The sequence below is a fragment of the Sturnira hondurensis genome, unplaced genomic scaffold (genome assembly GCF_014824575.4).
Source record: "Sturnira hondurensis isolate 20B ecotype Veracruz unplaced genomic scaffold, ASM1482457v3 Scaffold0013515, whole genome shotgun sequence".
Taxonomy (NCBI): domain Eukaryota; kingdom Metazoa; phylum Chordata; class Mammalia; order Chiroptera; family Phyllostomidae; genus Sturnira; species Sturnira hondurensis.
The window spans coordinates 6,831,217-6,857,800 of record NW_028086146.1 but is presented as its reverse complement, the minus strand read 5'-3'; the positions used below and the strand labels follow the sequence as shown (position 1 = coordinate 6,857,800).

General features: G+C 35.6%; 1 protein-coding gene across 6 annotated transcripts in view; it reads left to right on the top strand.

The window, feature by feature from the left end:
- RFX3 (regulatory factor X3) overlaps positions 1–26,584 on the top strand; it is a 282,830-nt gene that overhangs the window by 101,403 nt on the left and 154,843 nt on the right. For all 6 annotated transcript variants that reach the window (XM_037061756.1, XM_037061751.1, XM_037061753.1 and 3 more), the window contains one exon: positions 23,929–24,053. In XM_037061756.1, coding sequence (XP_036917651.1) covers positions 23,937–24,053 — 117 coding nt within the window. In that variant the 5' untranslated portion in view covers positions 23,929–23,936. The remainder of the gene's footprint in view (positions 1–23,928; positions 24,054–26,584) is intronic.

Sequence of the window (26,584 nt, the reverse complement as noted above, 5' to 3'; positions counted from 1 at the left end):
TTTATAGCACTTAGTAAAAATATTTGTCTATGAGGTTTGTCAAATTTTATTACTCTTTAGGTCAGTTTCTGATATGCCCACAGAACTTCATTGGAGAAAGGATCCATATTTGCTGGTTACAGTTTTGACTTAGGGTTATCTTTGGTTACACAGATCAGTGCTTAGGGATTTAAATGGACAAAATGTTTTCTGTCATCTTGCGTCATCTGAAGAAAAGAACCAGAATGAAGGAGGTAATGAAGTAAAGGAAGGAATAGGACTTTTGGTTAAAGGTAGTGAGAAATACATTGGATTGTAGGAATAATTGCTGACCTTGTGCAGTGTGGAACCTACTTCCTTCAATTTGCCCCTCCTCATCTAAATGGCATACAGCAATATAGATGAAAGACTGAAATCTATGGGTACTTTTAGGAAAAATTGAAGTCAAGTTGTTGCTCCCTTACTGGTTAAAGTGAGCTTAGGCAAGCCTCTTAAGTTTCTTGCTTTACCTGTAAATATATAGTTAATTAATAAAAATATATATTGTATGTTTTCACAGGACTCTAGTGAGTATCAAATAAAATAATGTATGTACAAATATTTTGTAAATTGTAAAGTTTAGCTAATTACTCGATGACAATGATTGATGATCATACTCAGCCCTCAAAGCCATCTTAGTTTTGTTTGCTCTGGGCTTCCATTTTAAGGTTTCTGTGTTCTCTTGGTATATGTTAGGCTCAGTGAAGGACAGAGTGTCCCATTCATATTCTACTAGTATAAGAGTGTTTCCTGGCCTCGATCCTTCTTCCAGTGATGAAAATACTGGTTGATACAGTTCATTGCACAGTGCTCAAAGAGGGCCACACACATGCTGAGAGTTGTAATTTGTTTCTGGCTGACTTAAGCATGGATGGAGGCTGACAGGCTGTGCAGAGGAACAAGTGGTTCTGTGGGTCGCACACATGCTTTCCTGCCTTGTCCAGGTAGTCTCGCTCATTGCCTTTCTGTGCCATCATGACAAGCTTGCTCATAGTGATGGGTGTGAGGAAAAAGTGCCTGTATGGCATGAGGAGAAGAGAAACGTGGTTTTACAAATGCTAAGGTGATAGGTGAAATTTTAGTTATGTTACTAAAGGTAGAAAATCTACTCACCTAGTTCCACAACAGTAGAATAATAAGTCAGACTCATTTGATACTTTATTACCACATTCACTCAGGCTCATGCTTATTTTATTTAGCCCAGCTGAGGGGAGGCATGGCATCATTATCAGAAAGATAGAGCTTACATTACAAAATTAGTTTTTATTGAAATATGAAATTTTGGAGAAACTTACTAAAATATACTTATTCTACCTTGGTAGAAAAAGGACACATGAAATTATTTTAATTAAAAGAAAACTTGTCCTTTTGATATTTGGAAGAAATTATAAAGTATAATTATATCAGTTTTGCATTCTTTACAGTTTCATAGTACAGCGTTTATTTTTGTGCTTTTAGTAATGTATGCGGTGTTGAAAGCATTGAAGTTGCATAAAATAAAAAATGTGAAATGTGTTCTACATTTATTTTGTTGTTTTCTTATACCAAATGGAATTTGCTCAAGTACTATATTGCTGAACACTGCCTTGTATCCATTTAAAAACAAATTTGGAAATAAATGTTTCAAGAAATATATTTTTATCCTTTTAAAATTATAATATTTAAATCCATAAATTCTAGTTGAATGGAGCACACTAGAAGGAATAGTTGCAGGCATAGTATTATCTCATATGTGATAGTATTAAATTTGTCAGTTGATCTCCAGACACTCCATGTAATAGATAATTTTTCATTGCATCATTGTCTCTTATTTTGAGAAGAAATTTGTCCCAGCTTTGTTTTGACATTTACTTTCAAATAGCTTCTAGGCCTTTTTTTAAACACATGAATTAGAAGCAACTTTTTTCCTCTGAGCTGATATTCTTTCTATTTTAATTGATGTCACCTAATTAAAAAATTAAAGTTGTTTTTGTCGACTAGTAAGCTTCAGGTAATTATAAATCAGTGCTATGTAAAAATAGTTCTCCTTTATTGAGTATCAGGCACTGTTGTAACCTCACAAAAGTCATTAACTTTTTAAATCTTTATGATCAATCTAGGAGGTAGAAACTACTTATTCTCATTTTATAGTTTATTGCTAATTTACAGTTGAGAAAACAGAGGTGCTGGTGGTTGAATAATTTGCCTAATATTATGGCTACTGGTGGCAAAGCCAGATTATGATGTTAGGCAATGTGGATTGAGAATTTAGTAGTCTTAATTATTATACTACATGTGCAGATATGGAGAACAAACATATAAGGCACAAAAACTCACATTGATCAGGCATGTGCACTTCCATTTTACAAAATCTTTATCTGTTTTTATTACATGAAAATAGGAATTTGAAGAACTCAGATATTTGTATAGTGTAGCTACTAGCAAAGACTGCTCATTCTTAAATATTTACTGTTTTAAACCCTATTAAACAAATCGTCTCTTCTTCCTGGAGCTGTTTCCTCTGTAAATTTTGTGAGTTCACAAATTTTGCAAGAATTTTATAATTCACCCAGTTTTAATATCCTATGAATTCATGATCTTTTTTATTTTTAATCTTGATTTTCTTCACTTGATAATGTTAATTAATTGATTCATTTAGTTCTTTTTTTCCTCGTATGTATTGAAGTTGAAAGTCATCTCATAAATTATAGTAGGTTGTATTTTCATTTTCATTCAGTTCAAAATACTTTCTAATTTTTCTTAGACCCAAGGGTTATTTAGAAGTAGATTATTCTGTTTCCAAATATATGGCATTTTTTTCTGTTTTTTTTATTGTACTTCAAGTACAGTTGTCTGCATTTTCATTCTACTGCTCCCCCTGACACCAGCCATCCCCACCTGATATTTTTCTGTTACTGGTTCTAATTTAATTCTGTTGTCATCAGAGAACTTATTTTATGAGACTTGAATTCTTGAAATTTATTGAGATTTGTTTGTAGTCAGAATATGGCCTGTCAAGGTAAATGTTCTGTATGTGCCTGAGAAGGATTTGGGTTCTTCTGTTGTTGGGTAGAATGTTCTATAAATGTCAGTGAGCCAAGTTGGTTGATGGTGTTGTTCAAATTTTTTATATCCTTACTGATTTTCTGTCTACTTATTATAACAATTATTGAAAGATGAGTGTTAAGAGCTCCATTTGTGATAGTTTATTTTATTCTTTTTTCAGTTCATTCAGGTTTTACTTTATGTATTTTGAAGTTCTGATAATAGGTACATAAATATTAAGGATTGTATAGTCTCTTGTGAATTGACTCCTATTATTCCCTTATTCCTGCTATTATTTTTTTCTGTTTTGTCTGCTACTATTAGAGTATGATATATCACCTTCAATCCTTTTACTTTTTAACTTGTCTCTGATATTATGTCCAAGATGGATTTCTATAAACAACATTTAGCTTGGTCTTAGTCTTTTTATATGATATGACAATTTCTGCCTTTTCATTTGTGTGTTTAAATTATATTTTATGTCATTATCGACATAGTTGAATTTAAATCTATCATGTTGCTCTTTGTTTTGTTTGCCCTATCTGTGCTTTGATTCCTTTTTCTTCTTTTCATGTTTGTTTCAAATGACTTAAATAATTTTATGATTCTATCTTACCTCTTTTATTGCTGTATTACTGTCTCTATTTACTTGTTTAGTGGTTACTATATTATTTACAGCATGGTGCTTTAACTTAGTGCAGAATACCTTTTTTATTATTATACCACTTCACTTATAGTATAAGAAAAGCCAGTGACCCAAATAGCAGTTGGGGCAACGGGATGGGGGAACATTCTGTATCAGGCTGGGCTTCTGTGTGGGAACTTTGAAAAATGCCTCACTTTAGATGCCCTGTACTGGCATCTAAAGATGCCTCACTTTAGAAGCCTTATACTAGCTTCTTGTCCTGTTAGGAACACTGATAAATGCACTTTCTTTTTTGAATTGAAAATACTGAGGCTCTACTTAAAGTGATTTTAGTAGATGCAGAAGCAGATATAACATAGCATAATGTTAGGAACACTGGCCTTAACATCAGCTAGATCTAGATTCGAATTCTAGTATAATTGCTTGCTACCTATGTGACCCTGGACAACTTATTTAACCACTCCAAGCCTAAAATGTGGATAATAATTACCTCATCGGGTTGTTGTCCTATGTACCTATATAGTATTTGTTTTCTATCTTTGTTGCCAATTAAATGGAATAGTGTTTATAAAATGTACAGTTAACTTGCTTGGCCTGTTATGGAACTTCAAAAGCCTTGCCACTTAAAGATTATGGAAGTTACTACCTGACTACCAACTAAGTACGTTTAGTTTACCTTCACAGTCAATATCTTCTCAAACTTTATTCTGTTCTTTAGACCTAGAAACATTTGTATGTGGCTCAAAGAAGAAATAGGCGAGGTTACCAAGAGTGGGTGTGATAACTAAACCAAATAGGTTCAGAGTTTGGGGTAGAGCTAGGCAGTGAATAAAGCTCTGGGAAGACAAGAGGAGAGGCTGGGACAATTAGGGACATCACCCCTATCTTTTGGAAACTGATAGGTTGAGGGGTCAGCATTGATGGGGTGTGAGAGAGAATATCATCTTGGATCTCACTGTGTTGCATTTGCAAAGAGGCAGCTTGTTATTACAGGAATAGAATTTAGGTATATGAGGAGGAGGAGCTGGGACAATATGTTTGAAAGTCATTATACAGTAAGTGAATGTTGATGCAGCAAAATATTTGTTCCACTCTGTGTGTACAGAGTGGAACACAGAAGGACAAGGATGTAGCCCTTGTTAGGGGGAGAAAAAAGATGAGGCAGGTAGTGAGGTTAACACTCTTCACCTTGCCATCTTTTCTCAGTATCTAATGACAGTGACCTGCATTCAGGGAGTGAATATTTATTGAATTTATGGTAGATGTAGGTGATGAGCATAATTTATTAGCTTTATTCTTAAATAGATAAGGAACTATTATTATATCTATTAAAATGTTATCTAAGGCAAGGGGCTCTTTCAGTAAGACAGCAAATATGTAATTGGGTGTTTCAAACTTCTATGTAAAATGAACACTTAAAGAAGTCTATGGTGTTTTTAAATTTCTCACTGACTTTGCAGGATGATTTTACTCTTCTCATACTAGTTGAAAATTTCAAATGTAAAACCCAAACTCTGTTTACATGAACTTGAAAATATGAAAAAAACCAGCAAAAAAAGTGTAAGTAGAGTGGAATATGGCAGGAACATAGATTTTATAGTTAGGTGAAGTTCATTTTGGGTCCCGGTATTGTCTTCTAGTAGTGGTGAAATTTGGTAAAATATTTGAGTCTTTCTAGACCTTAGTGTCCATTTTATAAAGTAGAAAGAAACACATTTTATAAGTTTGTGTGCGTTTGTGGTGGAAGGTATCTTTTTTCCCCCTGTTTCTCGGTTTATTTCTTAGTATTCATCCTCCCACACTGAGATACATACAAAAAAAAAAGCGTAAAAGGTTTTTCACTTCCAGCCTTACTCACAGTTGCCAAGAGAACTTTTGTACTATACAACTTAGCTCAAATTTGCTCCAGCTAGCTTGACTGTGAAGGCGTTAAAGCAGTGAACGGTTAGGTTAAGTTCCACACTCAGGAGCATTTGTTCTTGTCTTCAAAACAAAAAGAAAAGGAAGCAGAGATGAATTCTTTAAAGAAACTGTGTCTAGGGTCTGCAGTAGTTTAGATAATATTTTCTATTGCGTTTTTTCCCCCTCATGTTAAACGTATATATGAAGAAGAGCATAATTAAATACTGAAGGTGGACCATTTAAAAATAAGATAAAAGGAAAACAGTTTACTCCTAAGCAACTCAAACAAATCATAAACTATAATATGCTATTTCTAAAATACTGATTTAACTCCCATTTAAAAAATAATCTGTATAGTTTTTGGAAGTAACATAAATCACTTAAATTATGATTTATTAATTCTTCCTGAAGTTTTGTAATATTTAATAAAAATAATTTATTGGACAAATAATTTGTCCAATAATTTGTTTTTCTTAACAGATGTTAAGAAAAAGCACACTTACAAAGTGCTACTTGTTATGTACTATGTTATGCTTAAAATAAATATTTCAGTAATGTTCTCCCAACAAGATGTAGATGTTTCTGTTTTGGGCAAGTTCTCTTGAGAAAAGGTGGTAACTAAAAAAAAAACAATTAGATGTTGCTATAAAGTGAACAAATTTTGTACAAATATATGCATTTTATGTATTTCCCGAGGGAAGAGCTTTAGTTTTTTTTTTTTATAAAACTGAAATAAATGGTTATATATATAAAGCCTTTGCTTTAAGAACCAACTTAAATGTGATTTTTAGATTAATCAATACAAAAAAGTATTTTTTAAAATTGCTCTATTTATTGATTTTTATTCAAGTCACATTTAACAATAAAAATAGATTTTCAGCATTGGTAGTATAAATAGAGAGTATTTATTAATATCAATAAATTAATATTTATTAATATTCAGTTTGGAAGAAAAATGATGTAACAGAATTGCCAGCAACAGTAATAAAAAAGTAAGAAATTTAATTTTTTTTTCTGGAAGTTCAAAGATACTCAAAGTTTTCTTTCTAAAAATAACTTTGTAATTAGGTTGACATGTCTTTTTGACTTTTTAGTCAATACATTTATGTTAGGAAAAAAGAAACAATGGTAAAAATGAACTAATCTTTCCTCATTAAGTTGTTTGAAGCCTTTGCCTCTTTTACCTTTATACTCTGATTATGATTTCGGCACTTACAAACAAACAAACAAAAAAGTGGAGTTACTTTGGAGTCAAGAGCTAAATTCTATAACTTAACAATATCTCTTGTAAAGTGGTAGGTAAAATTTCTTTTTTTAAAGTACATTTTATAGATTATGCTATTCCTTGTCCCAATTTTCTCCCCTTGCCCCACTCCACCTGGTATCCCCCATTCCCTTCATCAGTTTCCCCCCCTTAGTTCATGTTCATGGGTTGTACATGTAAGTTCTTTGGCTTCTCCATTTCCTGTACTCTTCCTAACCTCCCCTATCTATTTTGTACCTACTATTTATGCTTCTTAATCCCAGTACCGTTGTTCCCGTTCTCGCTCTTCCCCCTCCCCATTGATAATCCACCAAATGATTTCCATATCTACGATTCTGTTCCTGTTCTAGTTGTTTGCTTCATTTGTTTTTGTATTTATTTTTGTTTTTTAGGTTCAGTTGGTACTTGTGAGTTTGTTGTCATTTTAATATTCATAGTTTTGATCTTTTTCTTAATTAAGTCCCTTTAACATTTCATATAATAAGGGATTGGTGATGATGAACTTTTGCTTTACCTGGTCTGGGAAACACTTTCTTTGCCCTTTAATTCTCAATGACACCTTTGCTGGGTAGAGTAATCTTGGTTGTAGTTCTTGCTTTCCATAACTTTGAATACTTCTTTCTAGCCTCTTCTTGCCTGCAAAGTTTTTTTTTGAAAAATCAGCTAATAGTCTTATGGGTACTCCTTTGTGGGTAACTCACTCCTTTTCTTTTGCTGCTTTTAAGATTCTCTCTTTATCTTTAACCTTTAGCATTTTAATTATGATATATCTTGGTGTGGTCCTCTTTGGGTTGAACTTATTTGGGACTCTCTGTGATTCCTGGACTTGTATGTCTATTTCCTTCATCAAATTAGCAAATTTTCTTTCATTATTTTTTCAAATAAGCTTTTAATTTTTGTTCTTCCTCTTCTGCTTCTCGCATCTCTGTGGTTCCAACATTGGCACTTTTCAAGATATCTCGGAGTCTTCTTATTCTTTCCTCTTTTTTTTTTTAATTCTTATTTCTTCATCCTGTTCTGGTTTATTGTTTGTTCTTCCTTATATTCCAAATTGTTTATTTGAACTCTGGCTTCCTTCTCTTCACTGTTGTTTCCCTGTGGATTTGTCTTTATTTTACTTAGTGCAGCCTTCGTTTCTTCCCTTACGCTTTTGTCATACTCATTGAGTTCTCTGAGTGTTTTTATCACCAGTGTTTTGAACTCTGCATCTAATAGGTTGGCTATCTCCATTTTGCTTAGTTCTTTTTTTCAGGTTTTGTTCTGTTCTTTCACTTTGGCTGTATTTCTTTGTCTCCTCTATTTGGCAGCCTCTCTGTGTTTATTTCTATGTTTTGGGTAGAGCTACTTTGACTCCCCATATTAGTGCACCTATTTAGTAGAATTTCTTTATAGAGATTCAGACAGATAACTCCTGGCCCAAACCATGAGCCAAGGCCATTACCCAAAAGGTCCTGTCCAACCTTAAAGTCTCTGAGATTATATTGCTCTGAACATAGCTACATGAAGTGAAGTGATACAACATGACTAGCATTGACTTTAGTGATCTTATTATAAAATGATTCTACTGTAGTCTGGAAAGTATAAGCCAGGAATATTTAGCACCAGTTATCTGATTTCACAGTAAGCTATGTTTTCAGACACCAAACACTTTGATCATGTAGCTTATATATAAGTATTGAAAATAATTTAGATTTTATTTTGATGTCTATATAGATTGGAATGACATGACTGTAATTCAAGCCTATGGTTGTGTCCGAATTAGTTGTTAAGATGTACAAAAACAATCTGAAAGAAAAAATTATTGCTATAATTAGCTACACTGCTGACTCAGTTTATATAATTAGAGCAGTTTGAAAAGGCTGTTGTGTAGCTACTATTCAACTATGGGCCTTAACTAGGTACTTATATTTGGCAAGGTGCAGCCTGGGTGGGGTGGTGAGTAACAGGCAGGAGACCAGGGAGAGAGGACATTGAGAAAATGACAGGGAGCAGGGGGGAGGAAGAGAGGGTAGGGACAAATGATTCTTTAGCCTAGTTTAAAAAAATTCTAGGGTTGTCTTAATTTAAAAGAATATATCATTAAATGTTGAGTAAATGTTATACAGAAATTGAATGGATTTTTCATATATAAATAACCTTTCGGTTGCATTTAAAAAAACACTGGTTTGTAAATCTGTTTTGTGTGAAAAATGACTCCATGGAACCATGAGAAGTAATAAGCTTTTGAATATAATATTTACATATAGCTTTGAATATAATGTGTAAATGTTAGCCTACTATTTTGTTACAACAAGAAAGTCACTTATGTCACCTTCATAAGAAAGGTTACTTTAAAATATATTTTTGATAGGTTATATTGGCAAGTCTTTACTGCTACATTGCTTTAATATCCTTCAGTTACCCTAGCAGAAGTACCTACTATGTAAATTAGGTGTGGACAACTTGTAAGCTAACAAGAACCAAAGTATGCATCAGGTGATTGAGGAAATCACGCAATATGGATGGTTTCAGAGTTACATTTGTACAAAACAAGTTTGAAATCTTTTAAAAAGAAAGCATGGACATAATATGTAAGAGGTAATTGCAAAACATTTTAATGTGGATAAATAGTACAAGTTGCAGAAAGCTTGTAAACCTGCCATCTAAAACTGATTACCCTTTTGAGCATTTCATGCTGTTTGACAGTAAAAAGTGCATGTTACAAAAGCTGTTATACAAACCATTACATTTAAAAGGTTTCTGTCTCACACCCCAAAATTATACTTATTTGATGCAAGTGAAAATTGAAAATTTGTTATTTTGGTGACAATTACTATGGTGTTGAATTTTGCATCCCTTCCCCCTCTTTTTAGCAAACTGGAAATTAGTCTTGTTGGTTTCTTTATTTCACTGTAAACACAGTTAATCAGTTTGTTTATTATAGGTTACATATGAACATGATGTAATAAAAAATTTCTGAACCTGAACCACTCAGATACTTACTCTATTCAATAAGAAAATACTGAACCTAGGGCACCATTTATCTGAGAAAAAACAATTTTGTAAAATGATCCACAATCCCCACAGAACATAAAATTCAGTGAACCACTTTAGTTGATGTCTCCACACATACACACAAAGATTGCCTTACTTTTGCAGTCTTTGTAAACACTCTGAAAGTGTCTTACTCATTTATGTGAGAAGGAAACTTAGAAACATGTAAGACACCCTCTTACGCTAGACTTGCACTCTCCATGTAGTGAGTATTTCTTTCATTGTGTAATGAGCACTTTGAGCTTCTGGCAGGCCTTCTTCTTTTTGAATGTCTTTCTTCTTTCCTGTTTTATTTATAAATTATAGTCTGTTAGAAAGAGCTATTGATGGGCAATTGGGAGATCTGAGTTCTAATGCCAGTGATGATACTAACTAATGGATCCATTTGGTTTCTGGGTCTCAGATTCTCTGTGAAATGAGGGCCTGCACTAGATGATCTCCTGATAGTTTTTAACTTTAAAATGCTGTGATATTGGGAAATAGGCCAATTATCTGAAAACCTATTATAACACCTCCCTACTCCCAATTTTTTGAGTGGTCAATTTACTGAATTGATAGCTTGCTTAAAAACTGTCTGCTGAAATAGAACTTTAGTGAATAGTTGTTTTGTTAAATTTTCCAAGAACCAGTTTTCTAAATTATCAACTGCCCCAAATACGTTTCTATTAATTACATATAGAGTTCATCATAAATCACACTGCATAAAATAATTGTAGAAGCCTTTGAAATTTTTGGTGGGAAGTATTAATCAATTTTAACATAGTTTTAATTTTTTAGCAATTTCCCTACAGACACATTTATAACAGAAATAATTATCAGTACTAGTACCATCAGCTGAGTGCCAAGTTTATCTTTGATATTTCATGTACTGATGGTCTTTCAGTTGCTTAAGTCAGAAGCAATATATTCATTTAGTTGACTTGTTGACAAATTTGTGAATTAAGAGAAGTATAGTGGTCCTGGCTGGGTACCTCATTTGGTTAGAATGTCAACTGAGTATATCCTGAGTATAGAATTCTTTTAATGGATGAAAATATGTTGAAAGAAATAAACCTTCCCTATTATCATTTATAAATTCCATGGCATTCAAGACATGCATAACCCTTTGCTTTAAAGTAAACAAGTTCTCATTTTCAAGTTTCTGACCCAGAAAAAGGTAGAATTCCAGAATATAGTTATAGAGCCATGATGTTATAAAGTAGGCTATAGTGCTGACTTGCAGTAACATTTCAGGTAAATTAAAACCTTAAAACCTTCATCAGCATAAGTATCAAAGATTTTAAAAGGCTCTTTAAAACTTTCATTCAATATACATTATGTCATCAGTACATGTGGTTAAGTAAAAGTTTTCAGTGATTTGTTCAATTTGTCAAATTGGCCATGTGGCATCATAATCCTTAGCAAGTTGATTGTTGGCAGAGTAGACCTGGTGTTATTGTATCCTCATCACCATCTGCCAGGGTCGGGGGACAGTGAGGCTGGGATGGAAGAGTTCTACTACTGTCTTTGGAATTAGAGTGTTTTTTTCTCAGCCACGCCTTGTAGCCACAGTTGGAACCCTTTGGAAAGTCTTCTGCTTCATTGTGTGTTTGCATGTGTGTGTGTGTGTGTGTGAGATATGGCTACCACCACACAGACTGAGATATGGAAGAACTACAATAAAAGGTCTGGGTGAGAATTGAGGGATTTTATATTTTTCTGCTCGTACAGTCACTGTAGCAAAATATGTCTCATATGAGTATTTGACGTTAGGAACAAAATGAATAGATCAAGGTGTATGATGAAGTACTTGACATTTATCAAGGAAAGATGGTCCTGTGCTCAAGCAGGAATAAATATGGTAGTTGGACTGGGAGACATTTGTACGGTATTGCTGTGGTGTCTCTCAACACTATCTTTGGCTGTAACCTTCCTTAAAGCTCTACTTCTCAATTAATGTCCTTCATTGCAATATCATTAGATAGTAGAGTTAAATATGTTTTTTCTTGGAGTTGCTGAAGGAAGTTTGTGACTGTATATGAAAGTCAGGGAGCAGCAACCAATGGCACTTATGCCAAAGACTCCAAACCCATTTTTCTGAGAATTAACTAGTTGAAACTGTCCCTTCCCATGGCATCTGAGAAGCTGGAGCCAGTCAGAGGAGTGGAATTGATGGTGGGCACCTGAGAGCTCAACCCCAAGATTTAAGAAAAAAAGCCATTATAATTTTTAAACATTTTCTTAATCCTGAATCAAATTCCAACGAGCCTATCCATGTTGGTGCCTCAGTAAAAGGTAGGATAGAACCCACAAAATTCAGAAATTGTATTAGTCTTTGCTGAGATCTACAGAATAGAATAGACAGTCATCTTGTCAGATACTCTGCATTGTTGGAAATGAAATTAAGATTTTTTAAATATAACTACATATGGAAAATTAGTAACTTGTTTAAAAAATTACACCATGTCCAATTCCTATGACATAGATTAAAAATGTAGAAAAGACTGTTACTTTTGACAGGACAGCATAATGTTTGGTCTGAAAAACATTTAAATTGTCACAAGCCTAATTCAGCATATGGCTACATTGAAAAATGAAAGAAGAAAACAAATGTTTGCTTCTAGAACCTAATAGATGATATAGTATGTTCAAGTCCTCACTGAGCATTTCTAGCTGTGTGACCTTGGGCTCATGTTTTTTTAAGCTTAGGGCCTAAGTTTTCTCACTTATAAAAATGGTATAATAATAGTACATCACAGAATTTTTGGACAAGTGAAATAATATATGTAGAATCTTTACATAGATGTGTTACCTAATTTGTAACTAGAGGCTTCTATTCTCCCCTTGTATGTGTGTGTGTGTGTGCGCGCACCCGAGTGGGCAAAGTTTGAATGATTGTTGAGAGAAATAGAAGAATGTCAGTTGAATATGGACAAGCTCAACTAAATTCCAAGCGGTTAATTAATGAAGCTAGAACAATTACTATTAGACTAATGACTTGTTCTTAGCATTTTGGCCAGGAAAATTAAAGGTCTCTGAGTGCTTCTGTCTCATAAAAACAAAGGAATGCTACTAGCCCACCTTTTCTAAGATGCTATGATTAAAGCACTGGATCTTAATCCACAATTTAGTAAATCAGGTATACTTATTAAAATGTAATAAAAATGTTAGGAGGTAAGAGAAGTAGCTGAAGACTTAATTTGCTCATTTGGGTTTATTTAATCCTTGTTTCTTTATAAAAAATATACACAAATCTGTTGAGACTTACAAATCTTGTAATACGGGAATTATATAAAATCCTGCCATAATGGGAATTGAGAGTGAAACTGTATTAGAAAATTAAGAGAAAATATTCATAATGAGTAACTTGATTGGAAATGGCTCTACTAGAAAACTTTATTTATGTATAATTTTAAAGTGTTAGATGCTTTTGATATAGCATACTCTAATAGTAATGTTTTAGCAGGGTCTTAAACTTATCCCCTTGTAAATTCATTTGTTCATACAATGTATTGAAGATCCTTGTGCGTTAGGCATGATTGCCTATTTGTAAGTGAAAAAGATAGTTCATGTGCTTGTAGTGTTGATAGTCTGGTGGGAGAGATGGTTATAGTACAGAATGATAATTGTTGTACACTGAATAATGACAGGACACCAGACCCAGATTTGTTAAGAAGTGTGGATAGTGGAATTTATTTGGAGAGCTGAAAGAGGGAGATGAGAGGAAGTGGGAAGGAAAAATAATTGTATTTTATTTTATTTTTAATATATTTTATCAATTATGCCATTATAGTTGTCCCATTTTCCCGCTTCATTCGCCTCCATCCTGTACACTCTCCCCCCCTTTAGTTTATGTCCATGTGTCACAAGTTCTTTAGATTCTGTATTTCCCCTACTATTTTTGCCCTTCCCCCTCTCTATTTTCTACCTACCATCTATGCTACCTATTCTCTGTACCTTCTCTCCCCTTCTCCTCCTCCCACTCCCCTGTTGCTAACCCTCCATGGGATCTCCATTTCTATGGTTCTGCTCCTGATCTAGCTGTCCTTTTAGTTTGCTTTTGTTTTAGGTGTGGTTGTTAATAAGTGTGAGTTTGCTGTCCTTTCACTCTTCATATTTTTATCTTCTTTTTCTTAGATAAATCCCCTTTAACATTTCATATAATGAGGGCTTGGTGATGATGAACTCCTTGAATTTGACTTTATCTGAGAAGCACTATTTATCTGTCCTTCCATTCTAAATGAAAGCTTTGCAGGATAGAGCAGTCTTGGATGTGGGTCTTTGGATTTCATGACTTGGAATACTTCTTTCCAGCCCCTTCTTGCCTGTAAGGTCTCTTTTGAGAAATCCACTGACAGTCTGATGGGAACTCCTTTGTAGGTGACTTTCTCCTTATCTCTTGCTGCTTCTAGGATTTTCTCCTTCATTTTAATCTTGGCCAGTGTAATTATGATGCGCCTTGGTGTGTTCCTTCTTGGGTGCAACTTCTTTGGGACTCTCTGAGCTTCCTGGATTTCCTCGAAGTCTATTTCTTTTGCCAGATTGGGGAAGTTCTCCTTTATTATTTGTTTAAACAAGTTTTCCACCCATGGATGTTTCTCTTCCCCTTCTGGTACCCCTATAATTTGGATGTTGGAACGTTTAAAGATGTCCTGGAGGTTCCTAAGCCTCTCCTCATTTTTCTGAACTCTTGACCCAGTGAGGGTGCAAGGTGGCTGGCTGACTGTGGGCACACATTCGCGCACAGATAAACCAGGCAAAAAAACGAGCAGTGAGACAGATCGCGCAAACCAGCGCCCCAGTGCCAGGAATTAAAGCCTAAAACCACCAATTGGAAAAACTTTCCAATTGGTGTTTTGGGGGTCAGAGTCCCGGGAGAAGATCCCAGGCTCACAGAGACTTCATTGGAGAGACCCACAGGGTCCTGGAGGGTGTACAAGCTCAAACATCCGGGAACCACCACCAGAAGGGCCCAATTTGCTTGTGGAAAGCAGCAGAGGGGACCAAAATCTGAGAGAGAGCAGAAAAAAACTCCATTTTTTTCTCTGACCCCACTCCCAGATACAGCATCACAAGCCAGCAACTTGGGTTGCCCCACCCTGGTGAATACCTAAGGCTTCGCCCCTCTTACATAACAGATGCGAACAGACCAAAACATTATGGCTCAAGAAGAACAGCTCAAAGCCCCAGAGCCAGTACTATCTCGACCAAGAGATAGCCAACCTATCAGATGCACAGTTCAAAACCCTGGTGATCAAGATGCTCATAGAACTGGTTGATTTTAGTCACAAATTAGATGAACAAATGAAGGCTAAACTAAGTGAAATGAAGGGAAACACACAGTAAACCAATAGTGATGGGAAGGAAAACTGGGACTCAAATCAATGGAGTGGACCAGAAGGAAGAAAAAAATGACCAAACAGAAAAGAATGAAGAAACAAGAATTCAAAAAAAATGAGAGGCTTGGGAAAAATAATTTTAATCAGAAGGAACTTCTTATTCAAAAGCCCCAACTTTGGAGAACCTGAAGGGTAGTTCCATATGGCTGGGTTGTATATATTCTTTGGAAGATAGAAGGTAGACAGGAGCTATACCCTTAAGGGCCTGATAAGCTCTCTTAAGGGATTTGCAGTTTACCTTGAGGGTATTGGGACCTAATGAAAGGAGTAGCCTGAACTCTAAGGAGCTGAAGAGTTCCTCAGTGATTGATTCGATTTGGAAAAGGATCAAGTTTATCTGTGAAAGGTATAATTGGGATAAGGCGGTCACTGTTTACATATTTTCAGAGGTAAAGAAAGAGTTCTGTCCCCTCTTTTAGCACCCTGTGAAGACCATCAAAATGTTAAGAGGAGTGATTGTGGAAAATAAACTCATTATGTGAAATTTCACACTTTTATAAATATTAAATAATTATAATTGCTTTTGGTCATGAAGAACTTATAGTTGATTTTGAGCATATTACTAACCACAGTTAGGGGTATTATTAACCATAGTTTTATGAAATGCTCTAAAATAACTCACTTTAGAAGCAACCATTGTTTTGGAGCTGAGCAAATGAGTAGGAAGGACAGTGATACGTAGAGTATGGAAATTGGTGAAGAAGTGGTTTGAGAGGCTATCTGGGAAAGTGGAATTTATTCCCATAAAATAAGCTCCAAAGGATCAGTGTTTTTAGTTCACTGTAAGTTTTCAGTTAAATTTGTGAAATACAAACTTGGCTAAAATCTTGAATCTGTTTTAATTTTCATTCTTTGGCCAGATCATTATCCCAAGTCCATTTCTATACATTGGCCAAATCATTATTCCAAGTCCATTTCTATTCATACAGAATGAAAGTCAGTATAAAAATTTCTTTTGATTAATAGCATTGTTTTACAGTAAGTGTTTCCAGAGTGTATGTGTGTGAATAGATTTTTTTTGAAGTTTACACACACCCACATTCACTATGTTTAGTAAAAAATGGCAGTAAATGAGAATTCAGTTCTTTAAGATACTGTATATTTAACGTAGGGTACATTGTATCTATTATTAGCAATGTTATTATACAGTATTATTTTCCATTTTTAGATGTGTTGATCTCTTTGAGCCTGTCATTAGAATAGTTAGAAACTGTAAAGGGCTTTATTCTCCACTTTTATAAAAAGAAAAAGAAATGAAGCATGGAGAAAAAATTAAAAAATATATTGTATGGGCAAGAGAATACGTATTCACTTTACTGGGCCCTTTTTTGATTTATTCATTTGGGGAAAATGTAATTTTTGAAAGCAAATGAGTCTTTATTATTTCCTTTTTCATCTATAAAATATTTTGTGAATACAAGCTTAGTGAAGGTATCTTTTAACCAATGATATACTTTTCCATACCATAAAAATTATAGACTTGGTAACTTTAGAAAAGGGAATATTGATCACATATTAGGTATAGTACAGTACATATTTGCAAGATATGTGTCTACTTGTTCAAATTTAAAATTCTTTCTTAGTGCCCCGTGTCTCCATAGACTTCTTTATCTCTTTTAAAGTTGATTTGGTTAAAATAGCCTCACTACTGCTGGCCGTGTAGCCGACGGACAAGGGGCCAATGGCAGGGTACCATTATTGGGGTTAGACCTGGACTTGAATCCTGGCTCTATGTCTTAATTACTCTCTAACCTTGGGCAAGTTACTTAACCTCTAAACCTTGTTCTTCTCTACTATAAAATGGGAATATCTACTTCCTGGGAGAAATTAGGGTTAAATGTATGCATAATATATATCATATAGTAAATACTCAACAGATGGTAGCCATTATTATTATCTCTAGTAATTAAGATGATGATAGGTTTATGATAACATTTTTATTGTTCATCATCTTTCAATTCTAAGTGTTATTAAATGCCCCATCCCATAGTTTCTAGTCACAGTCAGGAGTGGGTTAACCAATAAGAAGAAATGTTAATAGCTTTATCTCATAGATTTTGCTTAAGAATCTTTGTGTATATTTTATCATTTTGTTCTCAGACCCTCCTTCCACTAGGAAAGAGTGTAGGATACTTACAAGCTTTTGTTTGGTTTTTCTTATGTCGCAGCTATTACCTGAGCACTGCCCATTTTTAGCATATGTTATCTAGGTAAGACTGATTTGCCTACTAATTCATATACATGATCGAGGAAAATGCTGGATGGCACGAGCAGTAGACTGGACAGGCACTTGGTTCTCTCTTCCCCAAAATTACGTCTGTGAGTTATGACACCTTCTCTTGATAACTAGAAATAAATAAAATGCTACATAACTCCAGCAGTTTGGCTTCAATAATACATTCATAGATGAAAGTAATTTGATTTTATTTTTCTTCTCCAAAGAAATAGATTTTTTTAATATATTCCGAGTCAAGGTAAGATTTAGTTAAGAGAAAATCTTTGTTTGAAAAGTGAAAAAAGTTTCCCAGGCAACCTGTGTATGTTACCACTGTGCTGATTAATCATCGCCAGCATTAGTCACTGTCACGGGAAGATAACTGCTGAACACTCTACACGGTTATCATTCCATCATTTTTCTACTGATCAATTTACTACAAAAGATCAACTATACACAATTATGAAGATTACAACATCAAACTTAAATAAAGGAGCAGAACTTTTATAATATAGAAAATTGTGCATTTTCTTTTCACATCCCTTCAGTTACTTAGTTTATTGTTTTGATAAAGCCCTGTGTTTTGCCATGAATAAACTTTTCACAGAAGTGTATTTTAAGTAAAAAAAGTCCAACTGCAATCTATAGCTTAATCAGTTTCTTTCATTTGTATGGGGTGAAATTGGGGGGAAAAACAAGGGATCATGTTTTACATTTGTAGGTAAATCAATCAGCTTAATATATTTTTAACCTTTAAAAAATTCAATTTTCACATGATTCTTTAACTATATATATGAAATTTCTATAATGTTCCATTATTTTACATTATATCACCTTTGAAAGTTGCTTAATATTTTTAGTTTTTTTAAGAATTGGAATAAGATAGATCACATGATAGGACACAAAACCAGTCTCAACAACTTCAGGAAAATAGAAATCATACCAAGCATCTTCTCTGATCACAAGGGACTGAAATTGGAAACCAACCCCACAGGAAAAAACCCAAAACACCCAAAATCATGGAAACTGAATGGTAGGCTATTGAACAATGAATGGGTCAAGATTGAAATTAGGGAGGAAATAAAAAAAAAAAGAATTGGAATAATCTTAATATTTTTTAACCATATAGTCTAGAATAGTCAGAAATGTATGTATTTTATATTACTTTTATGTTCAGGAATGTATATATTGGCAACTCCTTCACCTTTCCACACCAAAAAAACATGGCTTATTTTAGTTGTCTGATTTTAATAGCAATTTCAATTGCTATGGGCATTATGTATATTAATATTTTCTAACATTTATTCAAGAAAGGTGATGCTTAAACAGAGTTTCAATAATAAAATTTTTATGCTGCCAAACTTCAGTTATGGTTTGAGGTCTTTCTCTGTGTAAAAAGCACATCAGTGTTAAACTCCTTGTTCTGTATTTCAAAAGTACTAATTTTAAATTATGACAAAATTTTTCTCCTGTAAATAGCATTCCTATGCTTTTATGTTGAAACAGGTTTCTAAGTAAATAATTTATTCTTGAATATCTCATTTTAGATGTGATTTATTTTTACTACATCTATTAAGTGACTATCACCATAGTTTTGTTTAATTTGTTTCAAGTACTAATTGAGATTAGCATATTTATTTTTCTTTACTAAGAAAAAAGAAAGTCTTTGTTGTGCCTGCAGATTAAATTACATGTGTTTATTTTCTATACTGAATTAAACCTGTTACATTCCTCAGTGCAAAAAAAAAAAAAAAAGATAGTTGGTGTGGTAGAACTAAACTTTGCAGACTTTGCTGTCTTTTGGAGAGCAAATTATTTCAGTATGAAAAACCTCAATAAAAATTAGGTGGATACTCCTTATTTTTAAACTAAGCATCAATATAGTTCTGTTTGATAAGTAATTGATTAGGTCAGACTATTAAGCCATTTAATCGGGCATGTACATTGTGAGTGATAAAAGGAATCCAACTGTGAATTTGAGTGTATTAAATAATCTTCAGGAAGTTCCACAAAGAATATTTGAATGCCTTGAAACTTGCAATAATGCATGTTTGTTCCAAACACATTTGCTTTGCTTAGGTTTTGCCCATCAGGTTGAAGAAATGCTAATCTTGTCACATTCAGCAGCTGGGTTTTTTCAATATTCTTTTCCTTCTCCTAGGGGTTAATTAGCCTTCTTTCAAAATGTGGCCTATTTAGCTGTAGATTCACATGATTCAGCCAGAGCTGGCTGTACAAAGCAGAACCGTTAACAGGCGGGTGTGTCCAACTGCTTAATTAGCCAGAATAAAAAGGTCCTTTGTCAAACAAGCATCTGTTGCTCTTGACACACCTGACAGCCACATTAGGCAAGGATGACTAGACTGAAATTGTACATGTCTCTCCTGCAAGAATATATAACTCATTTACATGTGGGCTACATCAGGGACAAACTACAGGGGTTTATTTAGCTTATCAAAATGGATTAATGTGACTGCATTTGTGGCTGATAAACAAATATCACTTGAAAGGAGGCTGTGAAGGAACTAAACTAACCAAATTACTCCCAAACGTAAACAAAGCACCAGAAACCCCTGGTAGGTGAATGGTTATGTCTCACATGTACACACAAACCTTTATAGTGGGTCTAAAACAAAACCTCCAAGTAAAGCATGCTAACATGCTACCCTCATGTGATGATCTTTGCTCTGCAGAAATGAGCTACCAGAATGTGTAGCTCTGAATGTGTCAGTAGATTTCAATGATCTGTGGAGTAAAATTTGGCAGGAGGGTTATATTCCTCAAACATGCTTTAACATTCTAATTGATCTGCAGTTAAATCAGGTCTTCAGAATTAATCAGTTAGAATGCCCCTGGAACAATTCTTATTAGTTGGGTTTTATTATGGCCTCAATAGAAAGAGAGAGGATATTTCCTAATTTAAATGTCAGAGATGTCTGTCCTTTGTTATTGGAAGTAGAGATCAAATACAATTGATTATAAGTCCCAAAGACTTTGCTGTTCAGACCAATAGTCTCTAGCTTTTCATTTGGAGTGCCTGTCATCGTGATATTGCAAAATGAATATATGTAGTGGTGACATGATAGGCTTTGGAGTTCTACAAACCTAGGTTTGACAACAGGCTCTTCCTGTACTAAGCTCTTTGTGTGGGTTTTAGCAAGATATTTAGTCTATTTGTGCCTCAGTTTCCTCATTTGTTAAGTAGAAATAATAACACTCCCACTGCCCTGGCTGGTGTGGCTCAGTGGATTGAGCACTGGCCTGCAAACCGAAGTTTTTGCCGGGGCACATGCCTGCGTTGCAGGCCAGGTCTCCAGTGTGGGGATGTGCAAGAGGCAACCACGTGTTGATGTTTCTCACCTTCTCTTCCTCCCTCCATTCCTCTCTCTAAAAATAAATAAATAAAATCTTTTAAAAATATAACACTTCCATAATGGGGGTCTTCTGAGGATTAAATAATATGTACTGCCAGCACTTAACACATTGTGTGGTACCTGGGAAAGACTTGTTAAATGAGAGAATTAATTATGGTGATGACTTTTTTGAGACAGTCTCTGGAAGGGATGTGATTGAGACTCTCCTTGGCAAAAAGAGCCTCTTAACATTGAGGACAACAATGAGATAAGAGGAGAGTGAAATTTACTGTCTACTGTGTAAAAATGGAGACAGATCCAAGTGACTTAAGTTCTTATCAATTGGCGAGACCCTATAATTAAGGAGCCAAGGGAATTAGATGATGAAGAGTAACCTGAAAGTAAACAGAAAATGTTCTGGGACAATTACTTGGTTGCCCTGTATTGGTCTTTTTTTGCCCGTTTGTTTGGTAAATTATGGGTCATAGATCATAGACAGCTGTGTAGACTGGTATGCAATACAATGTACAGATACATAAGTGAGCCTAGATAAAGCTCTCAGCCAGCATTTGGATAAATAGGAGGAAGTTTGAGTGTGAGTTCCTTTACTGCTAGAAACTCATCTACCCCTGATCAAGTAGCTTAATGAAGAGGCCGTAATTGACAACCTTAGTCTTCCTCACTGGTGTACTATGCTGATGAAGGCCACCACCTATCTTACATTTGGGAAGAGGGGCTAAGAAAGCCTCACTGAAGATAATATCTGACATCTGGTTCATTCCTCATTCCCCATAGAAAGGCATCACTTTACTCTCACTAATAGCTCCTCTGCTGTAGCAGAAATGGGATCAATAGTCTATAAGTATGTGATGAATGAAAGGATGCTGGCTTTTGCTTTTTTGAGAGGGGGTATTTTTTTCCTCTCCATGATGAAATAAAGAAAAAGAAGTACAGATAGGGTTCCTAATATGTGTTTCCCTTCCCCAATTTTTGAGAACCATGGTCTTTCAGTAATCTTAATTAGGCAAGAGTTTTATTTAGCAAATACTGTCATTCTCAAACATTTGGGGGCATATTATGATCTTAACAATATATATATTGGTATGTGTTTATGTGCATTTGCATGGAGAGCAATGCTATGTTTTTTAAAAATATTTATTTATTTATTTATTTTAGAGAGGGGAAGGGAGGGAGAAAGAGAGGGAGAGAAACATCAATGTATGGTTGCCTCCCATGTGTCCCCCACTGGGAACTGGCCTGCAACCCAGGCATGTGCCCTGACTGGGAATCCAACCAGTGACCCTTTGGTTCACAGCTCGTGCTCAATCCACTGAGCTACACCAGCCAGTTGTTTTTGTTTTTAAATGAGCCACCATTTGAGATTTTTCAAGTAAAAATTTGAAAATTTTGCTTCTTTCAGAAAATTGGAAGAACTGGCAGCTATGGCTTAGCCTTCCTACAAATTCACATTTTTTTGGAGCTGAACACTAGCTGACCCAAATAAATGGGGTGGTAGCCATAGTCCCCATCACGTTCCTTTTGTTGAAGCCCCTGGGCATCATCTTCACTCTATGTGCCTGAGGTTCCTCCTCTGTAAATGGAGTTTCTGATCATACCAGCAAAATTGGATTGCTACATAGGCTAATTCATTTATGAATTAACACGTAAAACATTTAGAAGGGTCCTTAGCATATGTTAAACACTCTGACAGTGTTAGCTGTTACCACTGTATCTTTTGTTTGTGCTAAGATTTATTGTGCTGCTTTAGGGTTTTGACTAACAAAAGAATAAGAATAATCACCTAAAGTGATGCCAGTGTCAAGGCCTAGAAAGAAAAATAAGCACAGATGCAAAGTGAAGAGGCCTAATCCCATGTCTACTGCTTTCACCTTGAGTGAGTCTCTTAACCTCTTTGGGCTTTAGTTGCCTTGTTTATAAAATGGAAGAGTAGATTAGATGTCTTCAGAGGTCCATTTGTAAAATTGATTGAGATGGTAGAAAAGGTTTGGGTAACAAAAGATTCTGAGAGGGGTTAATTTTCTCCTTGAAAGAACTGAATATGCTTTCAGAATTTTCTTAGGGAAAATTAATGTTTACAATATTGTCCACAGATTTAAACCATAATGCAGTATTTTTCTTAGACTCCAATTAAAGATTGTTTATCCCCAGGAAAGAAAATTAGAATTCTTGTCCCTGCTCATGAGCAAAAAATTAATGTTTATTCTATTGACTATATAAGTAGCACAAGGGAATGTCAAGGCCAGGAGGTCTGAGAAACCACACTTTAGCTAGAGTACATGCTGCAAAATTTGATGCTGTGTTAGTAGGTTTGCACATGAGAACTGAAAATGGTCCCAGTTTGAATTGTGAATGACGAGAAAATATTTCATGTCTTTGGTCACAAACCTCATTTATATGATAGTGGTCTTTACCCATCTTTGAAAGTGTTACACTTTATTGATATTAGCTATTTTTGTGTAAGAATATAATTCAACTTTGATTTTAGTACCATATCATATCACGGAAAATTAGTGTACTTGATCCTTTGGCTAAGTTTAGGGTATATCAATTGTTTTTTGGATATATACTAATCTTTTTAGATCAGTGAATAGCAAGTTTGAAAGTTGGAAAGACCTTAGCAATAGTTTTCCCTAAATTGTACCCCTCTGGTGACATCCTAATAGTTTATAAAAGGGTCTAGAATGTATAGTTTATGACATATTTGTATACAGTTAAAGTTTGTGTTCTGAGAATTAAATAGCTTGACATAATTTGGGGCTATAGTTTATAAATTAGTTGAAATAATTTATAATAGATAAGACCTAACTAAGGAAGGTAGATTTCAATGAAGTTCAACCTTTATAACCTTAAGATAATGAGGTCCTAATGGGGATTTTAAAAATCTGGATTAGTAATTTTCTATATTTAAAAAATGGTGAAAATAACTATATATATGCATGGAACATCATGACAATATGTTGGAGTAAGAAGTATTCCAAGAGTTGAAAGTGTCAGTATAGGATATTGAGAACAAATGTAATGCCACTAGTCATGGAAAGGGAGCGTTTTGAACTTTTTCTATTTTAATATTTCAGAGACCATCATGCAGACATCAGAGACTGGGTCTGACACAGGTTCGACAGTGACCTTACAGACATCTGTGGCTAGTCAAGCAGCAGTGCCTACACAGGTGGTACAGCAAGTACCAGTACAACAACAGGTAAGGAGCTGCTGTGCCTCTCATCGTTCAGACATGGCTGTGTTCAGCTATGACTTGGGTTATGCTTCTGGCACAGTGGGTGCTAAGGTAGGCCTAGTTCACTCTATAGGTTAATTCAGCACATGTTTCTTGAGCATTTCTAATTCTAGGTTCTTTTTGTGCTGGACTGTAGGCAATACAAAGGTAACTATTCAAACCATGATTCCTAGTCTAAAAGAGCCTGTTAACTCTTAAAGAGAACATTTGTTTTTGACTAGACCACCCTAAGGTTTTAGCTTCCTCTTCACCTTTTCCTGTTCTTTATCTTAACTTCTTATTTTTTCATATTGAAATGTCAGCAATAATGTTTTTATATAATTGCCTCACAGCACTTCCTAATAAAGTAGAAAACCATTGTAACTAATTGGGCAGAGATTTTGCCTTTGTGATATTTTAGAAAGTGCCTGAGTGACTGATATATACTGTTTAATGAAAATTACATTATGTTACAGGTCTGGAGATCTGATTCATTCCATTCGAAAAATTGAGAATGAATTCTTCATCACATGTTTACTACAGGGCTTATTCATATTCAACACTTAGCTTTTTGAGGGGGGGAGATACTGACAAAATAATGTTATTCATGCCAGCTGATAGTTCTGCATGTGGGTTGTGAACACATTGGTCTGTCATTTCTTCTAAAGAGTGGCAAGAACATAAGTGAGGAAGATCATGTAATGAAGTATTTTGAAATTTGAGATTTGCCTGTAATTTCTTAGTATCAAGAAGAATCTTTAGCAAATTCTGCTCTTACAATTATAAATAAGCAGTCAGGGAGAGGAATATCTTATCCTAACTGATAGGCAGAGGGATTCAAGGTTTTATTCTTTCCAGGAGATAGAGGTGGGCTTGGCAGGGGGAGTGCTAAAAATCATGAAGGGTCTTTGAGTCTCAGGGTAAATAGACACCTGAAGTCTTTTTTAATTGTAGCACACACTTCTTCCTGGTGTCTACTCCCCGCCACACACACCCAAACACAAAAAACACATGCACATTAGTACACTGGCATGCATTAGGTTATTAGGTTGAACTATATGTAGTTGTGTCACAGATGGGCATAGGTAACCAGGTTCTCGGTGATTGGGACAAAGAATTGAACCGAACACCCAGAGTTTATAGCAGAGAACATGGGAGCAGGCCAACTCCAAGCAGAGATTGACCTCATGGGCTGGAGGGACTCTGTTCATATAGGGCAGATCCTTCCTGGCTAGTTTTGGCAGGCTTTTACTGCGCATGTACAAGTATTGTTGTATTGTTACAGGTGTATTGTATTGTCAATATTTGGCCCACCCAGGGATGCCAAAAACTGTTACAGAAAACAGGGGCCCCTCCCAAAGGACGGTATACTAATACCTATTGAGCTTGCCTGTCCACTACCAGAGGAAAGACATCTCTCAGTGCCAGAGATTTGTGAAAAGGAAAGGAAAGGTTTACTTAAAGCTGTACAGATGTAAAGCAGAGACCCGATGTCCCCATAAAAATATCAAAGTACTTTAGGATAACCATAGGCGCCCACAGCGCTTCCTTCTCCCCCTGTCCTAATTCGGGGTACCGGATCTCAGGAAAAGAAGCACACATCCGTATGTCAGGTTGCTGCCATCATCCAGTGGGTCGCCGTCCAGGCAGGATCTCTAATTACTGCAAAGCCATGTGGCACCTTCTCATGACTTACTGGCAGAGAGCTCTTTCACTCCTCTTCTAGGCAAAGTCTCCCTTGCTTCCCAGGCATGCAGCCAAAGGGAGCACCCCTAAGCCGTGTGGACCTTTTCTACCAAAGCTGCAGAGGTCAGCACTCTGACCAAAAGCATGTGGCTTTCTTCTTTACCTGGCTGCAGGGGTCCCCATTCTGACAAAGCCGAGTGGTACTCATTCACATGGCCTCAGGGGTCCCCACTCTGGCAAAACCGTGTGGCTCTCTCTTTCACCTGGGCAAGAGGGGGGTCCTCGCTCTGCCCAAAACCACATGGCTCTCCCTTACATGACTGCAGGGGTCCTCACTCTGCCCCAAACTGCATGGCTCTTCCCCCAATGGCTGCGGTGTCTGGGTTTAAATCCCCACGTCAGTCCTCCTTTGCAGCCCCATTTCCGACTCCTCCCACAATTGGTTACACCTGCCAGGACTCCCATACCCTCCCAGCTTTACTGGGCTGCCATAGTGAGTCTGGGCAAGTGTGGCCCCATGGTGTGGAGCAAATCAACTCCAAGCTCTCATGCAAGCACTGTAACTCGGGGGACCAGCCCCCAGTTACATCCTGGGTAGAAGTCACTCTCTTATCCCTGGCTCAAAGCATGGCACAGCTATTTAACATGTCTGTGAAACCAGTTAAAGGTTATGGGTATGTTAAATGACCATTCTGGAGGTTCTCTGCAAAACTGTTGCTATACAACACAACTCAATGGCCCTGTTCTGTGTATCCCACTCCTCAGCTCAGACTTGTGGGGGTGAGGGCATCCCATATTTTTAGTATTTCCTGGACACTCTGAGTTCTGGA